Source organism: Gouania willdenowi, chromosome 12 (genome assembly GCF_900634775.1).
Source record: "Gouania willdenowi chromosome 12, fGouWil2.1, whole genome shotgun sequence".
NCBI lineage: Eukaryota > Metazoa > Chordata > Actinopteri > Blenniiformes > Gobiesocidae > Gouania > Gouania willdenowi.
In genome coordinates, this window is record NC_041055.1 from 3,391,316 (window position 1) to 3,418,687 (window position 27,372).

General features: G+C 40.0%; 1 protein-coding gene across 1 annotated transcript; it reads right to left on the reverse strand.

Moving 5' to 3' along the window:
- Positions 1 to 1,272: 1,272 nt before the first annotated feature.
- LOC114473662 (uncharacterized) lies at positions 1,273 to 25,453 on the reverse strand. The gene is made up of 11 exons (XM_028463425.1): positions 25,416 to 25,453; positions 23,820 to 23,989; positions 23,364 to 23,486; positions 22,766 to 22,879; positions 20,602 to 22,624; positions 20,401 to 20,517; positions 19,600 to 19,698; positions 17,748 to 17,840; positions 16,144 to 16,217; positions 15,943 to 16,003; positions 1,273 to 1,367 (listed from the first exon to the last, which is right to left on the reverse strand). The coding sequence occupies exons 2-11, from the start codon at positions 23,979 to 23,981 to the stop codon at positions 1,273 to 1,275; spliced, it is 2,961 nt and encodes a 986-aa protein (XP_028319226.1). The 5' UTR covers positions 23,982 to 23,989; positions 25,416 to 25,453.
- Positions 25,454 to 27,372: the final 1,919 nt, after the last annotated feature.

Below are 27,372 nucleotides of genomic sequence, written 5' to 3' on the forward strand. Positions count from 1 at the left end.
ATTACCCCGTACGTGTCACGGGGTAATAAATGGGGCCCGGGGGTCCACCCCCCATTTCCGGTAATTTCCAAATTTATGGGAACATAGTTGCGTAATATATCTTTTCAAAGGTAATTCAACGTAGATTACAATTATGCTTCGCACAATTCAATTAGGGGCCTGGGGGCCCACCCCCCCTTTTTGGCAATTTCCATTAAAGTCATTTTCTCATTTATTTGTGAGTCAAATATTGCGACAGTTGGTGGTACCGAATCATTGACATATACCAATATATGAATGGGGCCCAGGGGGCCCCCATGACTACTCCTCTGTTAATGTTCGTTGAATCGGGATGTAATTTGACATGGATATTCTATGAGCGGATGTCAAGAGCCTCTCGGAGACCTTTTTTTTCAGTCATTTGACTGAATTCTTTGGAACGTGTTACGTGCTATACGGCCCGGCCGTAGTTCATCTGAACTTGTTCTGTCTGTTTTTGGCCAATCTAATTTGCAACTTTTAAAAAATTTCTGTAGTTTTTAAAACACCACCTTTTCCACCATTTTGGTCCCTTTTAACCCATTTTATTTCTGATTAAAACAAGGATTTACATCTTTAAAGGGATCCTCCACTGTTTTTACAAATGTGGCCTAAATCCTTTGAAATGTCCTTATTAGAAGATCTACAGTATCTATCTATCTATCTATCTATCTATCTATCTATCTATCTATCTATCTATCTATCTATCTATCTATCTATCTATCTATCTATCTAGCTATCTATCTATCTATCTATCTATCTTATTTTGCACAATATTTGTTTAATAACTTTTAAAAATGGGACTAGTCATGTTGAAATGACAATATTGATGACGCCAATCGCCCCTTTTAGTCCATTGAGTTCTATCGGAGGTGAAGCATTCAGGATCATTGAGCAGCTGAAATTTGATAAATGTGGTTATAAATAAATGTGGTTATCACAGATTCATTGAAAAATGGATCATCATTTTACTGACTTTATGAATGAACCCCCAAAATCTCTCCCCTTTATTCCCCCTTATAGATGGTCCTGTCTCCACATGACTGTTCTTCAATGTTCATGTCTGTGTTCAAACACCTTCAGCTACAGTGGGGGTTCCCGCTCTCTAGAACCTTTATTTTGGGGGTTGCAGGCTTAAAAGTTTGAGAACCAGTGATTTAGAAGAGACACTGTCTGGGCTTCTCTTCTGAGGGTCTGAGTGTTCAAAAACAGTGACATATTAAAGTGAGTTTGTTCTTCTAATGATTAGTGAGGTTAGTGAGCGCCCCCTGTGGCTGTGACGGGGTTGACATGGGTCACGGCTCCTTCTGTAAACATTTCGTCCTGCTCCCATTGGCTGCTCAGGTTACCTGCAGGTCTTCATGAGGCAGGTCATGGGACGCGTGCATGTGACAGATCACATCGTCCACAGATTGCATCGCTGCAATGAAAGTGTGACGCTCAGCTCCAGACGTCACATGACCGTAACGTGTCGCTTTGACACGCAAAAAGGATTGAAAGCATCTGCAGTGAGAAACACAGAGGAGGAACTTCCCACAGCTGGAGAAAAGCTCAGAGGATAACTGTGTTAGAGGATCACTCAGTTTGTGTTTGAAATGTCACACTACGTACTACACACTATAATCTCAATGAGTATATACTGTCTACTATAGACTATAAGTATAATTAGGATGGTGAGCGTTCCCACTGAAGTATACTTCCATGTTTCCCAAGATGCATTTGGAACCTACAACAACAAAATCACACTGAGGCTAAATATCTCTGTTGATTCTCCACCTTTACTTTGAAAGTTCTGAAAACATTTGAAGTGAGAAAGTGACCAAGCAGAATATCAACATGTGCTCATTTCATCCATAAAACTCATAGAAACACATTTCATTCTGACATTTCAGAGATTTTCGGAGACCCTCCAGCTACTGAACGAACCCTATTCACAAAAGAGTTAAAAACTAATAGAAGACAAGAAGAGATGCTTTTGTTTTAAAAAGGGGATGTTTCACTTTTAGCTTGAAGCCGGTGCATCATGGGACGGATGAGTATGGCTAGTGTGTCCAGCGTGCATACTTAAAAATGTCCCCATATAGTATACATTCGGGTATTTCTCGTGTATTCCATCTTTTCATACTATCTAATGTGAACGCACTACATACTCATTTAGACGTCAGACTTAGTATGAGTAGTACGTTAGTATGAGTAGTACGTTAGTATGAATGGTACGTTAGTATGAGTGGTACTTTAGTATGAGTGGTACGTTAGTATGAATGGTACGTTAGTATGAGTGGTACGTTAGTATGAATGGTACGTTAGTATGAGTGGTACGTTAGTATGAATGGTACGTTAGTATGAGTGGTACGTTAGTATGAATGGTACGTTAGTATGAGTGGTACGTTAGTATGAGTGGTACGTTAGTATGAATGGTACGTTTGTATGAGTGGTACATTAGTATGAGTGGTACGTTAGTATGAGTAGTACGTTAGTATGAGTGGTACGTTAGTATGAGTGGTACGTTAGTATGAGTGGTACGTTAGTATGAGTGGTACGTTAGTATGAGTGATACGTTAGTATGAGTGGTACGTTAGTATGAGTGGTACGTTAGTATGAGTGGTACGTTAGTAAGAGTGATACGTTAGTATGAGTGGTACGTTAGTGTGAGTAGTACGTTAGTATGAGTAGTACGTTATGACATTTACAACACAGCCTAAATGTAAGACATGATTTAGATCCACCATGAAGGCACATTAATCTGCAGCTGTTCAACGTCTCCTTCACATCTTTCAGGGCTTTCTATGTCAGTCTGTGCAAACATGCACAAACTCCATACAGGGACCAGTCAGACATGTTTGGTTAGCTTAGCATGTAGCCTGCTGGCTGAACAAGGCCAAAGGATAAGGGGCTAATATAAGACTAATGAGAAATGCAAAGAAAGTATTTAATTCATCTATAGAATCATGACAATGGGTTATGGCTACAGTGGATTCGAACCAACAACCCACTGGTAACTAACCAGCTTCCATTATCCCAGAACTGTCCTGTTCACTGACTGAGGTACATGTCTTACTCACTGTCCTTTATTAAAGCAGTGTTGACCCCCCGTCCGCAGGTCAATGGTTTCCTCCTGCTTTTAAGCTTCTGTTCCCCCATGTGGCGCATATATCTGTGCCCCGCCCCCACTGAACTCTGGGTAATGTGCTGTGTGTGTAATTAAAGCTCCAGTACAAACCGATTAGTGTGTGTGAGCCTTCTGTGGTTCACAGGTTGCATGTTTATGATGTCATTATGTAGCTGCTCTCTGAGGGGGCGTCGGCCTCCAGGTGGAGGCTCTACACGCCCTGATTATTGTGATGAACCTCCTGAGTGCTTCGTTATCCCACCCAGCCATCCATTAGTCCTCCATCCTTCATCTGAAGCACACACGTCACATGTTGGAAGGACAAACACTACAGACGTACAGATAGACAGTGTTAGAGGATAACTCAGTTTGTTCAAAGGATAACTCAGTTTGTTCAAAGGATAACTCAGTTTGTTCAAAGGATATCTCAGTTTGTTCAAAGGATATCTCAGTTTGTTCAAAGGATATCTCAGTTTGTTCAAAGGATATCTCGGTTTGTTCAAAGGATAACTCGGTTAGAGGATATCTCAGTTTGTTCAAAGGATAACTATGTTAGAGGATATCTCAGTTTGTTCAAAGGATAACTCAGTTTGTTCAAAGGATAACTGCGTGAGAGGATAACTATGTTAGAGGATAACTCAGTTTGTTCAAAGGATAACTGCGTGAGAGGATAACTATGTTAGAGGATAACTCAGTTTGTTCAAAGGATAACTGCGTGAGAGGATAACTATGTTAGAGGATAACTCAGTTTGTTCAAAGGGTAACTACAGTATGTTAGAGGATAACTCAGTTTGTTCAAAGGATAACTATGTTAGAAGCTAACTCGGTTTGTTGAAAGAATAACTGTGTTAGAGGATAATGGTTGTTCAAAGGATAACTCAGTTTGTTCAGAGGATAAATCGGTTTCTTGAAAGAACAACTGTGTTAGAGGATAACTCAATTTGTTGAAATGATAACTGTGTTAGAAGATAACTCGGTTTGTTCAAAGGATAACCGTGAACGTGATGTTTATGTTGTTTAGTGTCAGAGTTAAAGTCGTCAGCAGTGAATGTGGTGACCTATCGAGCTGCTGTTTGTCAGAGAGAGTTTAACACTGCTGTGTGTGTGTGTGTGCGTGTGCGTGTGCGTGTGTGTGTGCGTGTGCGTGTGCGTGTGTGTGTGTGTGTGTGTGTGTGTGTGTGTGTGTGTGTGTGTGTGTGTGTGTGTGTGTGTGTGTGTGTGTGTGTGTGTGTGTGTGTGTGTGTACATTAGTATGGCAGCAGTATTCTGACCTCGGGCTCATCTACATACAGCAGAACAACACGGCTGCTCTCCATCAGCTTTCACTGACATCTGCACACTTTAATGCACTGCTGCAGTTTATTAATGCCCCGCTGTGATAAACATTTCCACAGGTCACTTACACACACGCACACACACACACACACACACACACACACACACACACACACACACAGTGTTAAACTCTCTCTGACAAACAGCAGCTCGATAGGTCACCACATTCACTGCTGATGACTTCACCACAAACATTACGTTCATGGTTCACGCCGTGTTTAACGTCATAAAATAGATCTGATGGAAGGAGGTTTTCGATCCAAGGGTTGGGATTAGAGAGACCACCCTTTTTATGATGTCACTGTCCGTCAGCTCCACCCCCTGATGATATCATAGTCTGTAAGCTCCTCCTTTGACCTGAGGGCATCCTCAATATTGGTCTGTTTTGTATGTGTGTGTCTGTTTTGTATGTGTTTCTGTGTCGGTGTCGGTGTGTGACACACACAGAAGACAATAACAACATAAACAATAAAAACAATCTCATCATACACTAAGTTAATCACGATCTGTGAGTGCAGAGCTGAGCATTACTGGGTGCTGTTTATCAGCCTCATCATCTATTACTGAAGCCTGACAAAACAAATACAGACACAACTTTCTGACTCATCATGTACATCATTAAGCTTCCTTTATTTGTGTCAGATTTACTGTGAAATACCAGTATGAACAAGCTTGAACCAGTTAAACCTGTAGGGACCTGTATAAACCAGTTTAAACCACTTTAACCAGTATGAACCAGTATAAACCAGTATAAACCAGTATGAACTAGCATTAAAGGTATAGAGGATGATTTTCTCGAGGTTTAGAAAAGAAACACCCTCTGCACATGTGCAAAACTCTACCTGCTCTAGTGGGAACGCCTACGTGTACCAGAGAGTGTGCACGAGCCCAGTTTTCCTCATGCACAGCTCTGTTTATAAGTTGGCTTACCTTCCAAAAGATTTGCACTTTTTCGCGCTATGTCAGACTCACCACCAGTAGGTGAAAATCCATTTTTAAAAGACCCGATGCGCACCGAGCACGAGCACGTACGACGGCCTTACGTAAACATATCAGAATGATATAGTATGATAATAGTTAAGATGATCCACCCGGAAGTTGAAGCCAAAATAACATCGTCCACAATACCTTTAACCAGTTCAAACAGTATAAACCAGTATGAACCAGCACGAACCAGTTTAACCAGTAAGAACCAGTATGAACCTGTTTAACCAGCATGGATCAGTTTAACCAGTAAGAACCAGTTTAACAAGCATAAACCAGTATAAACCAGTATAAACCAGCATGAACCAGTTTAACCAGTATGAACCAGTTTAACCAGCATGGATCAGTTTAACCAGTAAGAACCAGTTTAACAAGCATAAACCAGTATGAACCAGTTCAACCAGTATAAACTAGTATGAACCAGCAGGAACCAGTTTAATCAGTATGAACCAGTTTAACCAGTATGAACCAGTTGAACCAGTTGAACCAGTATGAACCAGGTAGAACCAATAAGAACCAGTTTAAACAGTAAGAACCCAGTTTAACCAGAATAACCAGTATGAAACAGTATATCCAGTATGAACCAGAATAACAGTATGAACCAGTTCAACCAGTATAAAGGAGTGTGAACCAGCATGAACCAGTTTAATCAGTAAAAACAATGACCTTTACCTTTAAACCACAGCTGATCACTGCCTCCTGCTGGACTGGAGGCTGTAAGCATTGATCATTAGAACGAACTCCTGATGATGTCACCGTCATCTACAGCTGAACTACTGCCCCCTGTTGGTCTGGAGGACACACACAGACAGAGCAGTGACAGTGTGAAATAGTGGGCGTATACATACTCCGTACTTGTGAACTCCTGGTACGGACTCATGGAAGCAAACCTGGAGAACGGACTTGTGGAATGCGCAAGCGTGGACTTTACCTACTCGTCGTTTTGGGACAAAGCAAACTTCCTGACATCGTGCGCAACAGTGTTGAGTATCTGTAAATATCATATGTATCAATGACGAGATGTCTTTGTTGTAAATATTAATTGTTTTGTAAACCAATAAAACATTTGGTGATACATTTTTAAAAAAATGAACAAAAAAGTAAATACAATAAACACGTGTGTGTTTTATTTAATATATTAACAGTCCCTATAAATATGTAAATATGGTCATGACTAATTAGATGGTCAAAAACACCTGTAACAAAAATCCTAAGAAGCAACCAGACATATTTATTAAATAGTAATAATAAAAAACAATAGAATAAAGAAGAACAAAAATAATAGTTGGCTATTAATTGTAGAAGGATGAACTAGATAAATCGATTTATTAATTCAATGATTAATGCTAATAATTGAACAAAATATTAATATTATTAATAATAATAATAATAATAATAATAATAATAATAATAAATACATAAATAAAAAGAAAAGGAAAAAATATATTTACAAAATAGTAATAATAAAAAACAATAAAATAAAGAAGATAAATAATAGTTGGCTATTAATGGTAGAAGGATGAAGTAGATAATACATTTATTATTTCAATGATTAAAGATATTTGAAAATTAATAATGAGTGAAGAAGAAAACGAAAAAACGAATTTACAAAATGGTAATAATAATAAAGGAATCATGTGCGTGTTCGAAGTGCATGCTGGGAAATATACAGTAGCTGGCGGAGTACGCACAAGTCTACTCTGATGCATGTTGGGTAAAAAGGGGCGGAGCAAGTTCTCAACCAGGGATTTACAGCAGACTTGCTGAGAAACGGACACGTGATGACGTTTCACGAGTCCACGAGCACACAAGTCTGCATAGATTGTCTTCTCTCTGTGGTCACGTGACCAACGTGGGGCTGCTCACACACAGAGGGTGTGTGTGTGTGTGTGTGTGCGCTCTAAAAGCCTGTGTGAGTGTGATTGGTTGGTGGAGCAGAGGATCTCATACAGTAAAAGCTTCGGCGTGAGTCTGTGGGAACTTTGTCTCCATTGTTGATAATCTCTTTAAGTTCTTCCTGATCTGCTACACCTCAACTTCTCCATCGCGTCCTCGCTCCCCTAATCCCATCATTCTCCATCTGTGTGTTTAAGGCACACCCATTTCATCTCAGATGAAACCAAGAACCAAGTTTCACTTGAACAGTTACAGTTAGGGACCTTTGTATTTGAATACCCGAGTTACAGAACAGCAAACAAATTAAACTGTATCAACTAAGTGAGTTCATAAAAATGTGTAAAGGCTTTTTCAAATGAAAAAAATATCCTGTGAAATCTGTGACCTGTTTACCTACACCACTCAGAGAATCGGAATCCAGAATCGTTTAGAACAGGAATCAAAATTGAGAATTGGAATCAGAATTGTTAAAATCCAAACGATGCTCAACCCTATTACTGACCCTTATAGATGGTCCTGTCTCCACATGACTGTTCTTCAATGTTCATGTTTGTGTTCAACCACCTTCAGGTACAGTGGGGGTCCCCGCTCTCTGGAACCTTTATTTTGGGGGTTGCAGGCTGAAAAGGTTGAGAACCATTGGATTAAAGGACATTTTACACACTCACTGATTACATGAAGGATTCTCACCTCTCATCCATGTGGTTTTTCCTTGCGTGGCTTTGTGAGGTTAAACAGCAGATTCTTCCTTTGGAGCAGAAACAGGAAACTTTTCCTTTCGGGCCTTAAACGCCGCAGAAACGCAGGCGAGCCATGTTTTTTAATAAAACCGCTGACCTGAGGGCGGCCGTCTGAATCCGCCTGTTGCTTGTTTTTTATCTGCGCTGCAGATTACATTGTTTTTTCCTGCGTGACATCATATTGTGTCCTGCTGGATGTCTCGCAGCAGTCCATGCAAATCACAGGCTGTGATTTATGCAGCGCTGCGGCGGCGGCGGCTGGAGCATTAAATTTAATTTTGCCTGGGCTGATCCCAACCTGCCGCTCTGCAGGAATTCATTACTTCCTCCACAATATGCCAAGGCTACATTTGAATGAAACTCCGCGCTGTAACAAAGCAGCCAGCCGCGTAATGGTGGCACATTAAAATGAGGCCTGTTGGAAACGAGTAGCGGAGCAATCTGTTTCCACCGCTACATCAGCGCTCGGCGCGTAACCACAAAGCAAAGAGAGGAAATGTGTAGGACCGCTCCCTGTCAGAGACCTGTTTACCTGTTTAAAGACCACAACAGACACAGACACATAGAGACACACAGATATAGCTAAACCCTATTTTTATTTTAGTATATTATTATATTATATTTTATTGTTTTGAACAGGACAAATGTTGCTATTTTTAATATTTATTATTTTTTCTGTCACAGTTGTTTGGCAATGCAAACTTGTTTGACGCACAGACAGAGACAGATACACAGACACAGACAGTAGCTGTGTTTTCATTACAATGTTTTGCAAAATAAAAGCAATATTTCTAAATGTCGACAAAGTATAATCGTGCTTTGAACGTGCACGTGTTTCCATTTAAGGTTGTTTTTGAGTTTCATAACTCACATGAAATCTAGACTTCTCTGCAGGAAGACGCATGCACCAAACCTCCTTTTAACACTCCGCATTCCCTTTGTGTTTCACGTCTAATGTGGCACTAATATTTTTTAAGTATAATGTTAAGAAATGTTTGGGTCTCCTCTTCTGTTTACACGTGCTATGTTTTCTCAAAGAGAAGTGGTCATGTGACCAGATACGTCAGGTCCTGTGACATGTAATTGTGTAAAAAGGTTACACAGGAAGGGACTGTAACCCACACACACACACACACACACACAGTGATGGAAATGACTTTCCAAGGTCCTTGTGATTGCTCATTAACTTTCCAGTGTGTGCGTGCGCGTGTGTGTGTGTATGTGTGTGTGTATTATTGACTGCAGTGAATACACAAAGCTCGACCTCTGCTCCAGCATCGCTCTGAGCTCAGTTTGTTCACCTGCAGCGTTTCCACGCTCACATTCTGCTGCACCACACACACACACACACACACACACACACACACACACACACACTGCCCTGGGTCTTTGTGTGTCCAGCTCTCCCCTGGTTGTCTATCATTGGTTCCTGGTTCCTGATCCACGGTTCCTGCTCAGCTCTTTGCTCCAGCCGCAGCTTCCACATGTTGTAGCTACAGATGTTGTTGCTCCCCAGCTGTTCTCAGATCCACTGCTCAGCGTTCTTCCCTCTCATTGACCTCTGTGCTCTGAGACTGAAGCAGGAGCTGCTGCAAAGTTCATTAATAATGAGCAACAGATCGATGTGCACGGCTGCAGCCTCAGTCACACTAAGCACTCACCAATTAGTCTGGGAACACTTTTTTTCTTTGCATGAGCATCCAGAACCATAACCAGTGGAACGCTGCTGATGTTGGAATCCAACTGGTGGTCGTGTGATTTGGTGACAGAAGTCTGCGGTCAATCACAAGGTAACTCGGACACCAGTTTAAGCACAACATCATTTAAACTGGAACCTGGTAATAGTTTTTAACATTATACAGTATACCACTATACAGTATACTGGTCTGTACAGGATTGTACTGGTTTGTCCTGGCTTAAACTGGTTTTTACAAGTTTAAACTGGTTTGCACTGCATGGTTTAAACTGGTTTGTACAGGTTTGTACTGGTATAAACTGCTTTGTACTGGTATATACAGGATTAAACTGGTTTGTACATGTTTGTAATGGTTTGTACATGTATGTACTATGTTTTTATTGGTTTCTATATGACCTTAAGGAGGAAGGTTGACAGTGTGAGACATTTGCAGCTGGACTTGAATCTTAACTTGAAGCTGATGAAGACGTCTGAGGATGAAAGCCCGATCACACGCTGAGACGTGAACCACACACACACACACGGCGTGTTTGTTCTCGGTGTGTGAGCGGCTGCGCTCTCAGATCACACGGTTCCTCAGAGACGGAGAACAAACACAGTGAGACCCATCAAAGACAAATAAAGCTCAGAGTTCCCAGGACCATCCATCATCCGTCCTCATTCATCATTCCTCCGCTTGTTATTGTGGGATCCTCACAGCGGGGTGGGCGGGGCTTGTCCAGAGTGGGCGGTGCTCAGGTGAGACCAGGGGTCAGATTTATGTTTTAACTATTTAATTATTCATACTTCAACTTTATCAAAACTGAACAAAAATGAAGTGAAGTGGAATAAAATAGAAGAAAGGAAGTGTGTGTGTGTGTGTGTGTGTGTGTGTGTGTGTGCGTGCGTGTGTGTGTGTGTGTGTGTGTGTGTGTGTGTGTGTGTGTGTGTGTGTGTGTGTGTGTGTGTGTGTGTGCGTGTGCGTGTGCGTGTGCGTGTGCGTGTGCGTGTGCGTGTGTGTGTGTGTGCTTCCCTCTGATGTGTCGGGGCCTGTAGTGACGGAGCTTCTCTCTGGGGAACGTCGTTGCTGAACTCTGTCACAGCAGATCTGAGCTGGACCTGCAGCTTTAATCTGAGGACACAGATCTGCTCTCCTCACTGTGACACCAGACGTCTCCTCCTCCTCCGGGAGTCCCTCGTCCTCCCCGTCCAAACCTTCATCGTTCAAATTCTCCTTCAGGTCACATGGCAGCGATCGGTGAGGATCTGCTGACTGTGCACATCACCAGCAGAGCCGTCTGAAACCTGAAGCTAAGATAAAACAAGCCAATCCTGAGACATGGATCGTTGTCCATGTGGGAGGAGCCAACACAAACATTCTGACCAAACAAGATCTGATCAAATCAAAGTGACGTGCTGAGCTTTGACTGATGAAACAGTTTGTGCTGCGACTGTTTCATATTCCTTCAAACAAACCATGAGCTGCTGTGAGAGTGTGATGACACTAGTTCAGGGGTGTCAAACTCATTTTAGATCAGGGGCCAAATACGGAGCCGTTTATATTAAGTGGGCCGCAGACTTTAGGTGGGAAAATGAGTAACTAAATTATTATTGTGGTCTAGTTCAGGGGTTCTCAACTGGTCTCACCCTGGGACCCACATTTTGCCACGGTCACTAAATCACGACAAACTTTTTTAAAGAATTCCACCAACCAAATTTAGTTTCTCAAAAATAGCTGTTAAAAGCACACATAGCTATATCATCTTTTTTTAAAACATGAATTTATATATTTTCCAGTGCGACATGCATTTCACCACATGCCTGTCAAAAGAAAAGTTTATTTCAAAATAAAAGACAAGTTATTTATTTTTGATTAGCTGTCCACGACCCACCCAATACAGGTCCACGACCCACTTTTGGATCTCGACCCACCAGTTGAGAATCGCTGCTCTAGTTTGCACTTCCTTGTAAATAAATGAAATGAATTATAAAATATGTACAGCACTCATAATGTTAAAGTCATAAGTGACAGATATCAGTCCCTGCAGGAACTTCACTTTCAATGTATTACATTTTGTGACTCACTTTTATGTAGTGTCGTGAATTCTTGTGGAATATTTTGAAGAAAATTGCAGGCTCTGGACCCATTTGGGGTCACAATACACCGAGGGGGTCGCCAGAAGAAATTAAGAATATTTTTTAAACAATTTGAGCCCATTTTTGCTTATTTTTACCCCTTTTCTACAATTACACCAAACTTGCTTTACTTTAATCGATTTTCATCACTTTTTCTTGCCATATTTTTGCTCCTTTTAATGCATTTTTGCAACATTACTCCAATTTTTGCCACTTCTCCATCACATTTCAATGACTTTTATGTACATTTCTTGTGACATTCTCGAAATTTATAACCCCTTTCCACCACTTTTCCCAACTAATGTTGCATATTTTGAAATGTTATTGTCACACTTTCACACTATTTTTGCCAGTTTAACCACATCCGTGATTTGTCATGCCCATTATTTGCCAGTTTAAATGAATTGTTTTTACTTTTTTTATGCCACTTTTAAGCCAATGTTGACACTGAACCCTTTTTACCATGTATTCTGTCCATATTTGGCCACTCTAATGTGCAACTTTCAACCAATTTTTATGGTTTTTATAATCCAATTTCACCACCTTTCACACCATTTTTGGTTACTTTTAATCCATTATATTTCTGATTAAAACAAGGATTTACATCTTTAAAATGATTATATACTATGGCACAAATAATAATAAACTTCCTGGATAACAGTGTATATTATTCAGATGAATAAATAAATGTGGTTACCACAGATTCATGGAACAATGGACCAATTTTACTGACTTTATGGATGGACCCCAAAAATCTCTCTCCTTTATTCCCCCTTATAGATGGTCCTGTCTCCACATGACTGTTCTTCAATGTTCATGTGTGGGGTTCAGTGGGGGTTCCTGGTCTCTGGAATTTTGGGAGTCGCGGGCTGAAAAGGTTGAGAACCACTGGTCTAAGGGGCCAGATTTGGCCCACGGGCCTTGAATTTGACACGTGCTCAAGCTGCTCACTGTGCGCTGTTAGAGGGCTTGCATGTTCTCGGCGCGTTGCCGAGGAAACCTGTTTATCTCTTGTCATTCAGCATTTGTGAGAAGCTCCGCCTCCTTTCACTCTCCGCCCTCGCCGTTTAACCTCGACACGTTTACAACAGAGACGTCACTGATGAATCGCAGCAGGAGCTTTTATTGCTCTGAAAGGCAGGATTACACGCTCACTGTCACGCCCCGCGCTTATCAAAGAGCTAATTAGCTGGAAAATACACGACAGCTCCTTTGAAGCAGGAACGTCTGCGCTACCAGATACCATCAGATACCATTGTTCTGTCCTAGAACCCAGAACCACCACTGCACTGAGCTCAGATACACAAAGGACCAGAGGTCAAAGTCATGGATTACAAGTACTCACGTTACTGTAATTTAGTTGTTTTTATGGGTGCAATGTTTATAAATCAGTATTTTTACATGTACTTAAGTACGTTTTCAAACAAGTTAAGCAATGTGTTACATTTCTACACCTAACCGTTACTGAGTAGTTTATTATTTTTTTGTTTCAAAATGATCAATGGATATCGTGAAAATACAAAAAATCAAATGCATCACATCATAGTCGACCAATCAGATTAAACGTAATGCACCGCGCTCAAAACTGCATTGAATGCTGGTTATTTTCTCAGTTTTACAGTTGATGAATGTAGCTATACTTAGTCTGATCATTTTTTTTATTTTGAATTGAATTAATTGGTGTTATATTTTTTAAATAATTGTACATTTTGACCTTTTATTTCATACAGATGCCTTTTTGGAAAATAAATTGAGTTCCAATTGTTCAAGTTTTTAAGTTCCTTTTTAATTTTATACATGAGATGTTTACTGTAGAGAACTGTGGCAATATTTATTACCAAAAATAAACATGGGGGTGAAATTAACGAGTAACTTTTGAGCTACTTTTGACTTTTACTTGTTTATTTTATGTATGACTTACTTGTACTTGAGTACAATTTTAATCAAGTAACAGGACTTCTACTTGAGTAGATATATCAATACTCCTTACACCTCTGTAAACACTGACCATCAGGATGCTAATGTTCCCTTTGATCATTGTACTTTTATAAACCTTTGATCTGCTGAAGCTGTTAGCGATGAAAAACTAAACATTACATTAAGTACAGAGGATCGGCCCCGACCTTTGACCCCGTACACAAACACTGTTCTCTGCAGGTTAGAGTTAGTGATGCTAATGAGCGCTAACATCACAGATGTCTGAACATGAACTGTTGCCGTTGGCAGCGTTGCTGGACGCTGTCGCTGCGTCTGCTTGGCTGGAGTCGCTGCGGAGCAGGATTTATGTGCGATGGATCCATCTGCCAACAAACGCAGAGTCACAGATTGCTAATGTGGCATCCAACAATAAAGCAGCAAACGCTCCTCAGTCACTCGTTTGTTTCAGCAGCTGCAGACGCCAGATTTACCCAGATTTACTCAGATTTACCCCCAGCATCAGCAAGTGTGAGCAGCACACTCATCAGATCAGCTAAACACCAGCAACTAGTCTGAACCTCTCTGAGAAACAGGTATAAGCCTGACCCTACATTAAACCAGTGAATAGACTGAGCCTACGTTAAACCAGCCTATAGACTGAGCCTACAGTTACAGTAACCAGTAAATAGACTGAGCCTACATTTAACCAGTAAATAGACTGAACCTACAATCAATTCGTAAATAGACTGAGCCTAGACTTAACCAGTAAATAGACTGAGCCTACAGTTACAGTAACCAATAAATAGACTGAGCCTACATTTACAGTAACCAGTAAATAGACTGAGCCTACATTTAACCAGTAAATAGACTGAACCTATAGTTACAGTAACCAGTAAATAGACTGAGCCTACAGTTACAGTAACCAGTAAATAGACTGAGCCTACATTTAACCATTAAATAGACTGAACCTACAATCAATTCGTAAATAGACTGAGCCTAGACTTAACCAGTAAATAGACTGAGCCTACAGTTACAGTAACCAGTAAATAGACTGAGCCTACAGTTACAGTAACCAGTAAATAGACTGAGCCTACATTTACAGTTACCAGTAAATAGACTGAGCCTACATTTAACCATTAAATAGACTGAATCTACAATCAATTCGTAAATAGACTGAGCCTAGACTTAACCAGTAAATAGACTGAGCCTACAGTTACAGTAACCAGTAAATAGACTGAGCCTAGAGTAAACCAGTGAATAGACTGAACCTATAGTTACAGTAACCAGTAAATAGACTGAGCCTACAGTTACAGTAACCAGTAAATAGACTGAGCCTACATTTACAGTAACCAGTAAATAGACTGAGCCTACAGTAAACCAGTAAATAGACTGAACCTACAATCAATTCATAAATAGACTGAGCCTACAGTAAACCAGTAAATAGACTCAGCCTCACTAAAACCAGTAAATAGACTCAGCCTCACTATAAACCAGTAATTAGTCTGAGTCACTCTGTGTAACAGGATGTTGTAAATTGAGCTCCTTTGGGCGTATCATAATAAACTCTGCGTGATGTAGATCTGTGTTTCTTTAGCGTTGGGATTAATGACCATAAAAACATTGAATATGGATTTAAACTGGTCCCAGCAGAGAGTGGTGTAATGAAAGCAGCTGTTGTGGCTCAGATGGTGTTTGGACTGATCGATGACCTCTGACAGTGTAAAGAGTCTCTGGACTTCAAACAAACACGGGAGAAAGACGCTCCACATGAAAGACGCTCATGTGCGGCACAAATAAACGTTAGCGGTGAACGTGACGTAGACGCAGAGAACGCAAAGAACGCCACGAGTAGAGAAAACACACGGTCAGCAGGACGCCGTCACACTAGGACCGTTAGAGCCACATTAAAGAGCCCAACACATTCCTGTAGAAACCACACACAGACACACACACAGACACACACACAGACACACACACACATACACACACACGCACACACAGACACATACACAGACACACACACACAGACACATACACACACATACACACACAGACACACACACGCACACACACACACACACACACACACACACACACACAGACACATACACACACACATAGTCTTGTAAAACTATATGTTGTGGGGCGCACCAGTTCCTTTATCACTTGAGGGGACATCATGTTCCTTAGGTCCTGCAGCTCCCAAAAAAATCAAGCAGGAAGTAAAAATTATGCTTAACAGCTTTTTCACCATGAATTATTTTTATCATGAAATAATTTTTTATCATTGACTCATTAGTCACATTTTGGGGACAGCGAATTTACATACTCACACACAAAAACTTTGTTTTAATAACATTACGAGGAACCTGATTTGCATGAACACACACAATGTGTTCTTCAGTCTCTGAGGGGACAGAAGACAAAAACACAATAATAATAATTTTACATTACTTTTGCTCATAAATTAATTAAAGCAACAAAAAATCTGAGGAGCTACATGGGAGTCGAAAGAGCCGGCTCTTTTTATTGAGCCGAGCCATTAGAACCAGCTTTCTTAAAAGAGCCGGAATTCCTAATTCCTTCACAACCAGAATCCACATTTTATATTGAATGAGAGCAGTTATGCAGTGTCTGACTGAGGAGTTCAGACGCCACTGAGATACCTTCAAACCCCGTGCCCCCCCCACACAGAACACCCCCTCAGGGACAATGATCAGACTGCCGAGTCTGTGGAAAAAGATTTTAGCTAATTATCTAAATGTGGCAAAGTCTTCAAGCACAACACAATACACAGCAATAAAAATGAAAAATCCATTTATCATGAATATTTTATTTTGAAAAACTCAAAAATAAAACTGTGTGATCAATTTGTGACCAATACTGTTTTCTTCTTCTTCTTCCACAAACAGTACAAACATTTTAGAATGGAATACAAACAAGTAGAAAGCAGCATGTTAAACATCAGGCAACATTATTGTTACTATTAAGAGGTGAAATAAAAGTGGAAGACTTTAAACTTCACACAGATGAATGTCTTCATTTTCATTGAAAGAAAAAGTGAATTTAGCACCAAATGTTTATGTTCTGCTTTAAACAAACTGAAATATGTCTTTTTAAACTGAGAATAAACTTTCTGTTTTAAAACAAACTTAAATACAACACGTTTTATCTCAACTAAAACGTTCAAAAAAATGCTCCTCTCCAGAATACCTAATAAAATCAAAGTGAGATGCTCATTAAAATGTTTTCCATTAGAAAGAAATAAAAGAAAAGCTATGAGGGGCCATTAGAGACATTATTCAGAAAAAAAACTCTGACCCACACATATGAAAATGCTCACACACAAAATATTTTCTCTCACGCACACATATGAAAGTGCTTATCCATATTTGTACAATCCTGCGCCCATACACGTATAATCCCACACTTATATGTAGAATCCTGCACGCATGCATATGAAAAGCTCTCACACATACTACTGATATTTCAGTGTAACAGGAAGGTATTTCATTGGAACAGGAAGGTATTTTATTATGACAGGAAGGTATTTCAAACACCTGCGATGCAGGCTTTCTCTTCGGTGCCACCTCCCTGTCAGAATAAAATACCTCCCTGTTCCACTGAAATAACTTCCGGTTACACTGAAATCTCAGTAGTGTGCGAGAGCTTTTCATATGCATGCACGCAAAATTCTACATAAATGAATATATTTCATTTTTGTGTGAGATAAATTTTTCATGTGTGGGAGAGAGTTTTTTCTGAATAATGTCCCTAACGGCCCTGCATAAAAAGCCATTACTGACTCAGCTGTGTGATGTTAACTCTCTCTTGCTTGCAACGATCCGGTTGTGTATATAGTACTTGACGCTTTTCCAGTCTCTGTCTCTGAGAGTGTCAGGATCAGCATTCAAACAATCCTCACATTCCCTTTTACCTGGAACCTGGCCAGAGCGAATGAACCTCATCAGCTTCTTCTCAACAGCCCCAATTTCCTTCGCTGTCCATTTCCTCTTTACAACCGATTTTCCTAAAATGAGACAAAATATTCAATGAGAGACTGAGTGCAGTTCATCCATCCATTTTCCAAAACCACTTGCTCCCTTTCGGGGTCACAGGTTGCTGTTTGTATCTCTGCAGTCGCTGGGTGGGATTGACCTAGACAGGTACGCAGTCTGTTACAGAGCTGACACACACACAGAAGCAGAGAAGCGGTACGCCTTAATGTAGCCCAGAGGATAAGGTGACAACGGACATGCATGAGCATAACTTTTAACCTACTTGCCTTGGCAGGGGTAGGATGAATAATTTTTAGGGATGCACCGAATATTCGGCCGAATACTGCAAAAAAAGCAACATTCGGTCTTCAGTTTAGTGAGTTTAAAGCAAGGCTGAATAGTAGCGTGTGACGCAATGTTGCAATCAAACAACGTGCAGTGATTTTGAGTCGGAAAAGTGTGTGCGCTTTGCTGCAGGAGCAGCAGCACCAGCCCCTCCTTTCTGCTCACAAACACAGCCAGACTCTCTCCTTACCGCTCTTCGTCGTCCGTCACTGCGTAAAAGTTGGAAACTGTCTAATTCCACTATCGAGTCTGTTGTTAGCGCTGTGAGCCACGAATCCGTAAACATCCCCATTGTTTCCTCCTCAATTCACAAGCAATGCCGGGTCTCACTACATTGCCTGGTGTGGCATTAGCACGGAGTGCTAACAGCTGTGTAAACAATGGGTCCGTGGCTCCAAGTAGTGACTCCCAACACAATCGGCAGCAGAAAAATTAGTGCAGTTTGTATTTTTATATATATATATATATATATATATATATATATATATATGGTAATAAAGTATAATGTAAATTCTATATATTATTCCGCAGTGTTGTTTTATCTGTTAGCTAGTTGGAGAGGGAGGAGCTCACATTCTAGGAGGCGTGTTAGGTGACATCACCTGCCAACGTGGGCAAAATCAAACTGTCCCGTTTAAAGCTGACTTTGTTTTTACAAAACGTGGAATAACAAGGGAGGGAGGAAACAGAACATTTTAGACTTTGTTCCTCTGAATGAGCGTAAAGGATGTATATCACTGTAGCTAAACCATTAGAAAGTAATTTTTTCATCGTACCTCCCCTTTAATGCACTTTAGTTTTTTTTATTCGAAGGGTTAATATAAATGAAAAACTTTGTTGTGCTTTTTTGAAATGCAAAGACTACTAGAATATTTAAAAAATGTCAGAATATTCAATAAACATTTACTTTCTTTAAAACATGTCTAAAAATGTATTCTAGGCTATTTATGCACTATTAAAAAAAAAAATAGTGAAAAACTTAACAACCACGTGTTTATATTTCATTCGGCTTCGGCCACAAATTTTCATTTGGTGCATCCCTAATAATTTTTTAACCATTTCCAGGACATTTGACCTTTTTTCTCATTTACCATGTTTTCCATGATTGGTCAATAATTTTCCAAGTTTTTCAGGACACAGGGACTAAAACACTGTGCTGCCCCTTGATAAAACATTTTTTTTTTTTTAAATAGAACTACAAATAAGAACAATAGCAAACTTATTAAACATTAATAAATAAATAATAAACAAAAAAAATCTGTCTTTAGACTAGATCTTAGAAGAAACACCTGCAGGTAGCCCAACAAATCCAGCATTTTCCCAAAGAAAATGTCTCACTGTGGAACCAGGACAGTAAATTACACCACAGATCACACTAACACAACAGAGAGGAAACACTGGCTCGTCAGGCAAGTTTGACAAACATAAGTGGGTTTCAGACGTCACCTTTTGAGGCTGGCTGATGTCTTGTTGGGCAGTCTCGTCTTTGTCCTGGTGATGATTTCTGACCCCGAGGACTTTGGACAGCTCTCCTTTCTGAGACATCTAAACACATCAAAGTTTAATCACTCTCAATATACAAATAAGCAGAGCTGCAACCACTACTTCATAATCTCAATTTATTTTTTTCATTTTTTTCTATAAAAAGTGTCAAAGCCCAAAATTTTAATTTCTGAGCTGTTAAAGAGAAACACTGCAAATTCTGAACGCTCACATCTGAGTTAATGTGTTTGATTTTAGGGACTATACTATGAAGCTAAATAATTATATCCTGGATTTATTGTATTATTTGCTCCTTATTTGTTTTGTTTTTTTTTAAAGTACATGAATAGAGCATTTTTTAAGTTGTCAGTTCACCATGCATCAGCATCATGTTTGATTTACGCAAACAACTATTTTCAGTTTTATAGATCATCCTCTTAGCGAAATACAACTACACTGCTGTGCTAAGGCTTTGCAGCAGCCTCCCCGTGGAGCTAAGAGAAACATAAAACCTGGACTCTTTTAAAGCTAAACTGAAAAACCTTTTTAAGAAAGCTTATAATTGTTAATGATTTTAAATGTGTTTTCCTGTAGCACTCTGAGATTCCCTGAATAAAAGTGTGTTACAAATAACATTTATTATTATTTATATTAATATATCAGCTGCTGCTTTTCTAAAAGCTTTTGGTAACATCAGTGTACCTGAATATTTGCAAAGAAATGGAAAATTACTACAATATGTTATATCTGTGTTTCAGTCAATACCTGTGCACGGAGTCCCAGGAACTGTGGCATCTTCTTTGTCATTAGGCTCTTCATCACTAAGCTCCTGTTCGCAGAGCTCTTCCTCATTGGGCTCCTGGTCACATTCCCCAGCTGCCTCTGTCAAAACAAATGCGCATCTTCAGTCCAGGAAAACTTTCAATAAAGTGCTGATGAAATGTATGTCAGTAAGTGTCTTTATACCCTGTGGATCAATGTTAATTTCATCCAAACTCTTTCCTTGGAAATCTGCAATCCTTCCTTGTTCAAGGGCAATCAGTACTTTGCTCACTTTGGCAAGTTGGAGGGTTTTGTCTGGTAGTCTGTAGAACTCACGGTGGATCCTTATATCGTGGCCAAGAAAGTTGGCCAATTGATCCATCTCTGTGTTGCTCATGTTCAGTACAGTTGAGAGTGTGGCAGCATGTTTTCGCAACTTTGTTGAGGTCAAAGCCTTTGGACATTTCGCACTGCAAGCAAGAGCAAAACTTCGGAGCGAGTCTGACCCTCTGAAGTGGGTCGTTGCTGATGGCCGTGCAAACATGTACTGATTAGTCTTTATGACGCCACAAGCATCTCGTTTTTTCACCAGCAAATCCAGAGCATCCACCATTTTAGGGGTAAGCAAAATGGGGACAGCACGTCCTCTTTTCCCTCTGATAATGACCCTTGTAAAGTGTTTGCATAAAACTTTCTCAGCCTCAGAAAGTGCCCAGTCTATGTCTCCATGTGGGGTAGATGTGTCTCTTGTAAGAAAAGAAGAAAGCCGCATTCTTGAAACCTCTCCCTCTCTACGTCTGTTGAACAAAATAATTTCAGCCATGACCACTTTTGCAAGTGCAGACCAGTTCTTTTCTGATGCCTCTTCCAACAAGTTACTGCTGCATTCATCACAGTTTTTGTTCAGAAAGGTGTGAAGTTTTTGCACATCCTCAGTGAACGGCAGCATTGTTGGCACATTCCATTGTGATTCTGAAGCATTGCGTGCTGCTGTAGCAGACACCAGCTCATTCCACTTTTCACTGTGGACTTCTTGAAAGTCTGTTGCTTTCTTCTCCAACACTTTGTCTCCAGCAATTAAAGCCTGGACCTTTACAACTTTGCTGAGTTTTGACAAAGCATTTCCTATTTTCTTTGCAAGTGAGGGAACTCTGTATTTTTCAGTTTCTTCATCATATCCACATGTCAATTTTACAGCTTTGACAACCTCCACATATTTTTTGGGATTGATAAAATCTGCCATTGTCTTAAGTGTGGTAGCATTTCGCGCAGCAATCAAAAGTCTTCCAAGTTCTCTCAGAGTCTGCCTAATATAGGCTTGAGATGCATCAGATGATCCTTTTTTGTTTAGCAACTGCTCTGCAATTCTGATGATGTGACGATCATTTTTTACAGCACTTGTGATTTCATCAGCCTGCATAACACTGAGCAGCTTCCATATTCGTTCACTAATGTCATCTGGAGCTGGTTCTGCAAAACTACAGAGAGCTTGTACTTTGTTTTTTCCACGTTGTGGTCTGGCCTCTTTTGATCGGAACTGGCACACTTTTATGTGTCGCCAAAGAATCTTACGAATGAAAAGCCCCTGGCAGTAGGCACAGTGCATGTAGTCATCTCTCTTACTGTCCTTGCATGGTCGTTTGCAAGCAACAAGTTCTCCTTCCCCCTTTTTCATGACAGCTGCATTATGTGCAAAATTACCTTGGTTCCTTATTAAATCAAGATGAAGTTTTCTTTTCTTTGAGCCCTTTGGAAAACTGAAGGCTTCCAGGACTTTACCTTCATCAGAGTGCTTCAGTTGAAGATGTCTTGCAATTTTGCTGCATGACTTCTCACAGTACAGGCAGTAGTGTCTCTTGTTATACACTCTTTTTCCATTGTTCTTCTTAACAGCAGGAACATGAATCTGCCCCTCCACACATGCCGGAGCATTTCTCCGAACAGGTCGCTGACTGGTGCCAGCACAGTCTTCATCGTCTGTCCACTCACACTCAGCCTCGCTGCTATCTCCATCTTCCTCATTTACAATAGTGCTGTCAGGAACAATATGTTTTGATGTAGAAGCAATGTCTCGGAGGACTTTCTTCCTTGGACTCAGTTTAGCTATGGTAACTGAACTAACATCTGATAAGCTATCTTCACTTGACTCAGAGTTGGGAATGTATTCTTCTCCACTATCTAAGGAATCATAGAGCTCTTCTGAGCATTCTGGAATTATGTCGTTCATCTGAACAAAATTAAAAAAATAAAAAAAAAAAGAATTATTGGTCAGATGCATATGAATTTTTGACATTTATGATGTACATTAATACCTAAATGTTATTGTCTAAAATGAAAGTAAAGTAATTTAAGACGTTGAACATCTTACAAAGACACTCTTTGTTCTTCTGAGCCTTGGTATAGGTCCATCAGAAACACTGTCATCCCTGAACTGAGGCAGCAATCTGAAGCATTTACTTGCACCAACTGATCCTTCCAATTCCTAAAAATGCAAATTCAACATTCCACTCAGTCTTTGAAGATAAGCAAAGCAAACATTTTGGCTATTGTCTTGTTTAAAGGATAGTCCACATTCTGCAATATAAACCCTGACTAAACAGGGTGGAATGTTATATGTTGGAAATGTGACAACTGTGTTAAAACTTCTTAGATAGTTAATAGTCAGCCACACACATCAGATGTACCTGGCATTGTGGGGTCGTGTGTAACTCGTACATTATCTCACATTTGTGGGGACACAAGGTGGGTTTTTCTTTTCTGAGTGTACACACAAATTATGAATCTTGACATAACTCACTTTGTGGGGACGCCGTAAGTGTATGAAATTTAGTCACTATTTTGGCATTTTACACCAATTGTAGCACACTAAAAAATGAAGAAACGTTTTCTGCAGCAAAGTGAGTTCACCAACATCACCTTGCGAGGGTCTCCCAAAGTCTCTGACGCACCATTGAGTATGAATTTACCAGTTTGTCCAGTGACGTAGCTCCAGATCGGCTGCTGTGACGTGCTTTGACTTTGCTTTTGACACTGGGAACTGGATCGGTGTCGTCACTAGATACGTCAGTCACCTCATCACTTTTAGTGTCCTGCAGATTCAAAAATTTGAGTTAATATTCAGCCACACACATCAGACATACCTGGCATTGTGGGGTCGTGTGTAACTCGTACATTATCTCACATTTGTGGGGACACAAGGTGGGTTTTTCTTTTCTGAGTGTACACACAAATTATGAATCTTGACATAACTCACTTTGTGGGGACGCCGTAAGTGTATGAAATTTAGTCACTATTTTGGCATTTTACACCAATTGTAGCACACTAAAAAATGAAGAAATGTTTTCTGCAGCAAAGTGAGTTCACCAACATCACCTTGCGAGGGTCTCCCAAAGTCTCTGACGCACCATTGAGTATGAATTTACCAGTTTGTCCAGTGACGTAGCTCCAGATCGGCTGCTGTGACGTGCTTTGACTTTGCTTTTGACACTGGGAACTGCATCAGTGTCGTCAGTCTTACGTGACTCCATTTTGGCTTCAGAAATATTTGTCTCCTCAACTGACACGTGATTTGCTCTCCCAAACATTTTCAGGTCTAGGGAAACAAAACCATAATTTTCTGTAAAACATCTGAAATCGTTCGGGACAAAAGTGTCTATTACAATTCATATTGATGGTGTCTAAACATCATGCTTTACTGCTCCTCAATCCTTGTTTAACTGATAAATCAAATTCATTATTTCGGATGTTCTCTTTAACTTTACACCATTTTAGAAAATAACTGGTTAAAACTTTATTATTGTGCACAGTTACTGTTATGAACATATACTTAGGCAACATCTGAATGAGGTAACCTTTTAAATAATAATATTTAAAAAATACATTGATTTACAGTAGGAACTCGTCGCTGTTAGACAGTAGCTCTAACAACTAGTACAATGATAAACTTAGTGATATTACAGCCTGTGAATGCAGTATGGGGCAGAATTTACTCCGCTAAGTCTCAGAAATGTTTTTTAAGCTTTTAACTTAACTTTTTTATGGAAGCCCAAAAGATTCAGAATGAAATACTTAAAAACAAAATTTTAAAATAAATACCAATTTGATAAATAAATAAATAATATGGCCATTAAATTGTAAAATAAGTTAATGTTATGAAATATGTTTTGTTATTCTTTAATATTTAATAATTATTGTTTTATTATATTGAAATATATCATAATTATTATTTTAACAATGTCATACATTTTAAAATAATGACTTTTTATTTATTTTCCAAGATTTTTTTGAATTAAAAACGTTTTTTTACAAAGCCAATTTTTATTTCATAATGTCATTTCTCAGCAGAATGACTTGATCTGTTAATCAAAGCTAGTGTTAAAATAATCATTATGAAATATTTAATTATAATCAAATAATATTAAATATTAAAGAATAGTAAAAATATATTTCATTCACAATACCTTATTTTACAATTTAATGGCCATATATATTTGTCTATTATTTATCAAAATTTGTATTTATTTCAAAATTATGTTTTTATTTATTTAATTATAAATCTTTTGGGCTTACATACTTTTTAACCTGCAGGTGCTATGATTATTATTTAATTAAACTTGAAACTGCTTGTATTAGCGTATTTCATATTAGCTTCACTGTGTACCGAGCTGCGGTTAACGTGACCGCGGCCTACATGTGTTTCTAGCCTGCTAGCATTCAAAATGTATTAGTTTCAAAGCGTGGCTGCTCCGGTTATTTCTCTTTTACTGACTTTCACATATATCACCTCTTGCCTAGATAACCCTGTGTAGCATCACATATCTTTATAAAACATTAAACAAATATCTTACTTAAAAACGATGCATAACTGGCATAACTAGCATTAGCTTTCAGCTATTAAGCTAACGTAATTATAACGTTAGCTTACACAAATATAGCTATGTAGCTGACAAAGTAACTAGTGGAGTAACAAACTAACGCTAAATTAATATAAATCACGTGATGTTTATGATTAAACTTACCATAAAATACAGGTACTGTACTCACCTGCTTTCGCCTCGACGGCTTACAGCTCATTTGCATGAGTAGCGTATGTAGCCCCGCCCCCTCGTATGCGGATGAACGAAGAGCTTATTTGCATATTCAGTGAGTGTGTGTGACGGAGACCCGGCCCCCCGTCCTGCAGTACCGTAATGCACCTGAAAAGTGGCGCTCTGGGACACACACATACACACAATTTGCCAGATAAGGTCACTTGTGTGACATGCCCTAATATTCACAGCAGACATTTGTCTGCACCTCTACTACATGTTTTATGGCTTAAACTTAGTGGGGACACGATTTATGACCCCATAAATTTTTGTGTCCCCAGGACGTGACTGTGTATTCATGTTGATGTCCCCACACATGTAGTTTTACAAACACACATACACACACACACACACACACACACACACACATACACACACACAGACACGCACACACACACACACACACACACACAGACACAGAGACACAGACACACACACAGACACAGAGACACACACAGACAGAGACACAGACACACACACAGACACACACACTGTACTTTATAATGTTTGTTGTACAGCACTATGGGCAGTTGTAGCTGTTCTTAAATGTGCTTTATAAATAAAGTTGACGTTGACATTGACACACACACACAGAGACACGCACGCACACACTTACACAGAGATACGACACAGACACACACACCAAAGACCCCCCACACACACACTCAGAGACACACACACAGAGAGACAGACACACACACACACTCACAGAGACACAACAACACACACATGCGCACACACAGAGACACAATCACACACATACACAGAGACACAACGACACACACACCCCAAAGACCCCCCCACACACACACACAAACACAACGACACACACACACCCCAAAGACCCCCCCCACACAGACACACACATATTCACACACACTCACACAGACACATTCACAGAGACACAACGACACACACACACACCAAAGACCCCCCCACATACACACACACTCACACAGACACACACACCAAAGACCCACAGAGACACACACAGAACACAGATGCACACACTCACACAGTGTTGTTATACTCACAACACACACACACACACACACACACAGTGTTGTTCCTTAGGTTGGGTCGTTAATGAAACCATGTGTTTGTGTTGTTGTTTTGTGTGAGTTTTTATTGTGTAACTTTGTATAGATATTGTTTTGTGTGCCACAGAGGGCAGTGTTGTGTTGACGTGTTTCATTTAAAACGGTGGATCTAGTAGATCCCAGGTGGTTCAGGTGTAATCCGGTGTTTCTTTGGTGGTGTTTCTGTCTTCTTCGGTGGTGTTCCTGGCGTGGTGGGCGGGGTCAGAGGTATGCACTCTGCTGATGAGTGTGTGAGTGCAGCTCAGCTTTTCATATTTCATGGATGGATTAACATTAGAGAGTGATCTGTGCGCGGTAATGAAAGCTGGATCTGTATTTCAACCTTGAAGGCTCTGGCTCTGTGCCAGTAATGAAGACGAATTAAAGCTTAATGCAGCTTAATGTAGCAGGTGTCACATCCCTAATGTACCCAAAGCTTATTCTCAGCACTACTACCTTAAAAGCCACTAAATCCTCCCACTGAGTCGCTCTGCCGATGATTCGCCTCCAATCAATCAATAGAAAAATTGTTAACACACCTTAACTGGGATCCATTAGAGTGTCGGCCGTAATGAATGTCCGCTGGGGGAACTGCCGGCTGCACTCAGGTTAATGCCAAAGTTTAGAGAAGTGACTCTAAATCTGCAAGGACGTTCGCTGACGGCTGGAGCCTCAGAGCACTGAGAGCTCAGAGCTCAGCCAAGGTTTGAGAGGGACGCAGAGGACACACACACACACACACACACACACACACACACACACACACACACACACGCGTACTCTTACTGGTTCTCAAGCTTCAACCAGTC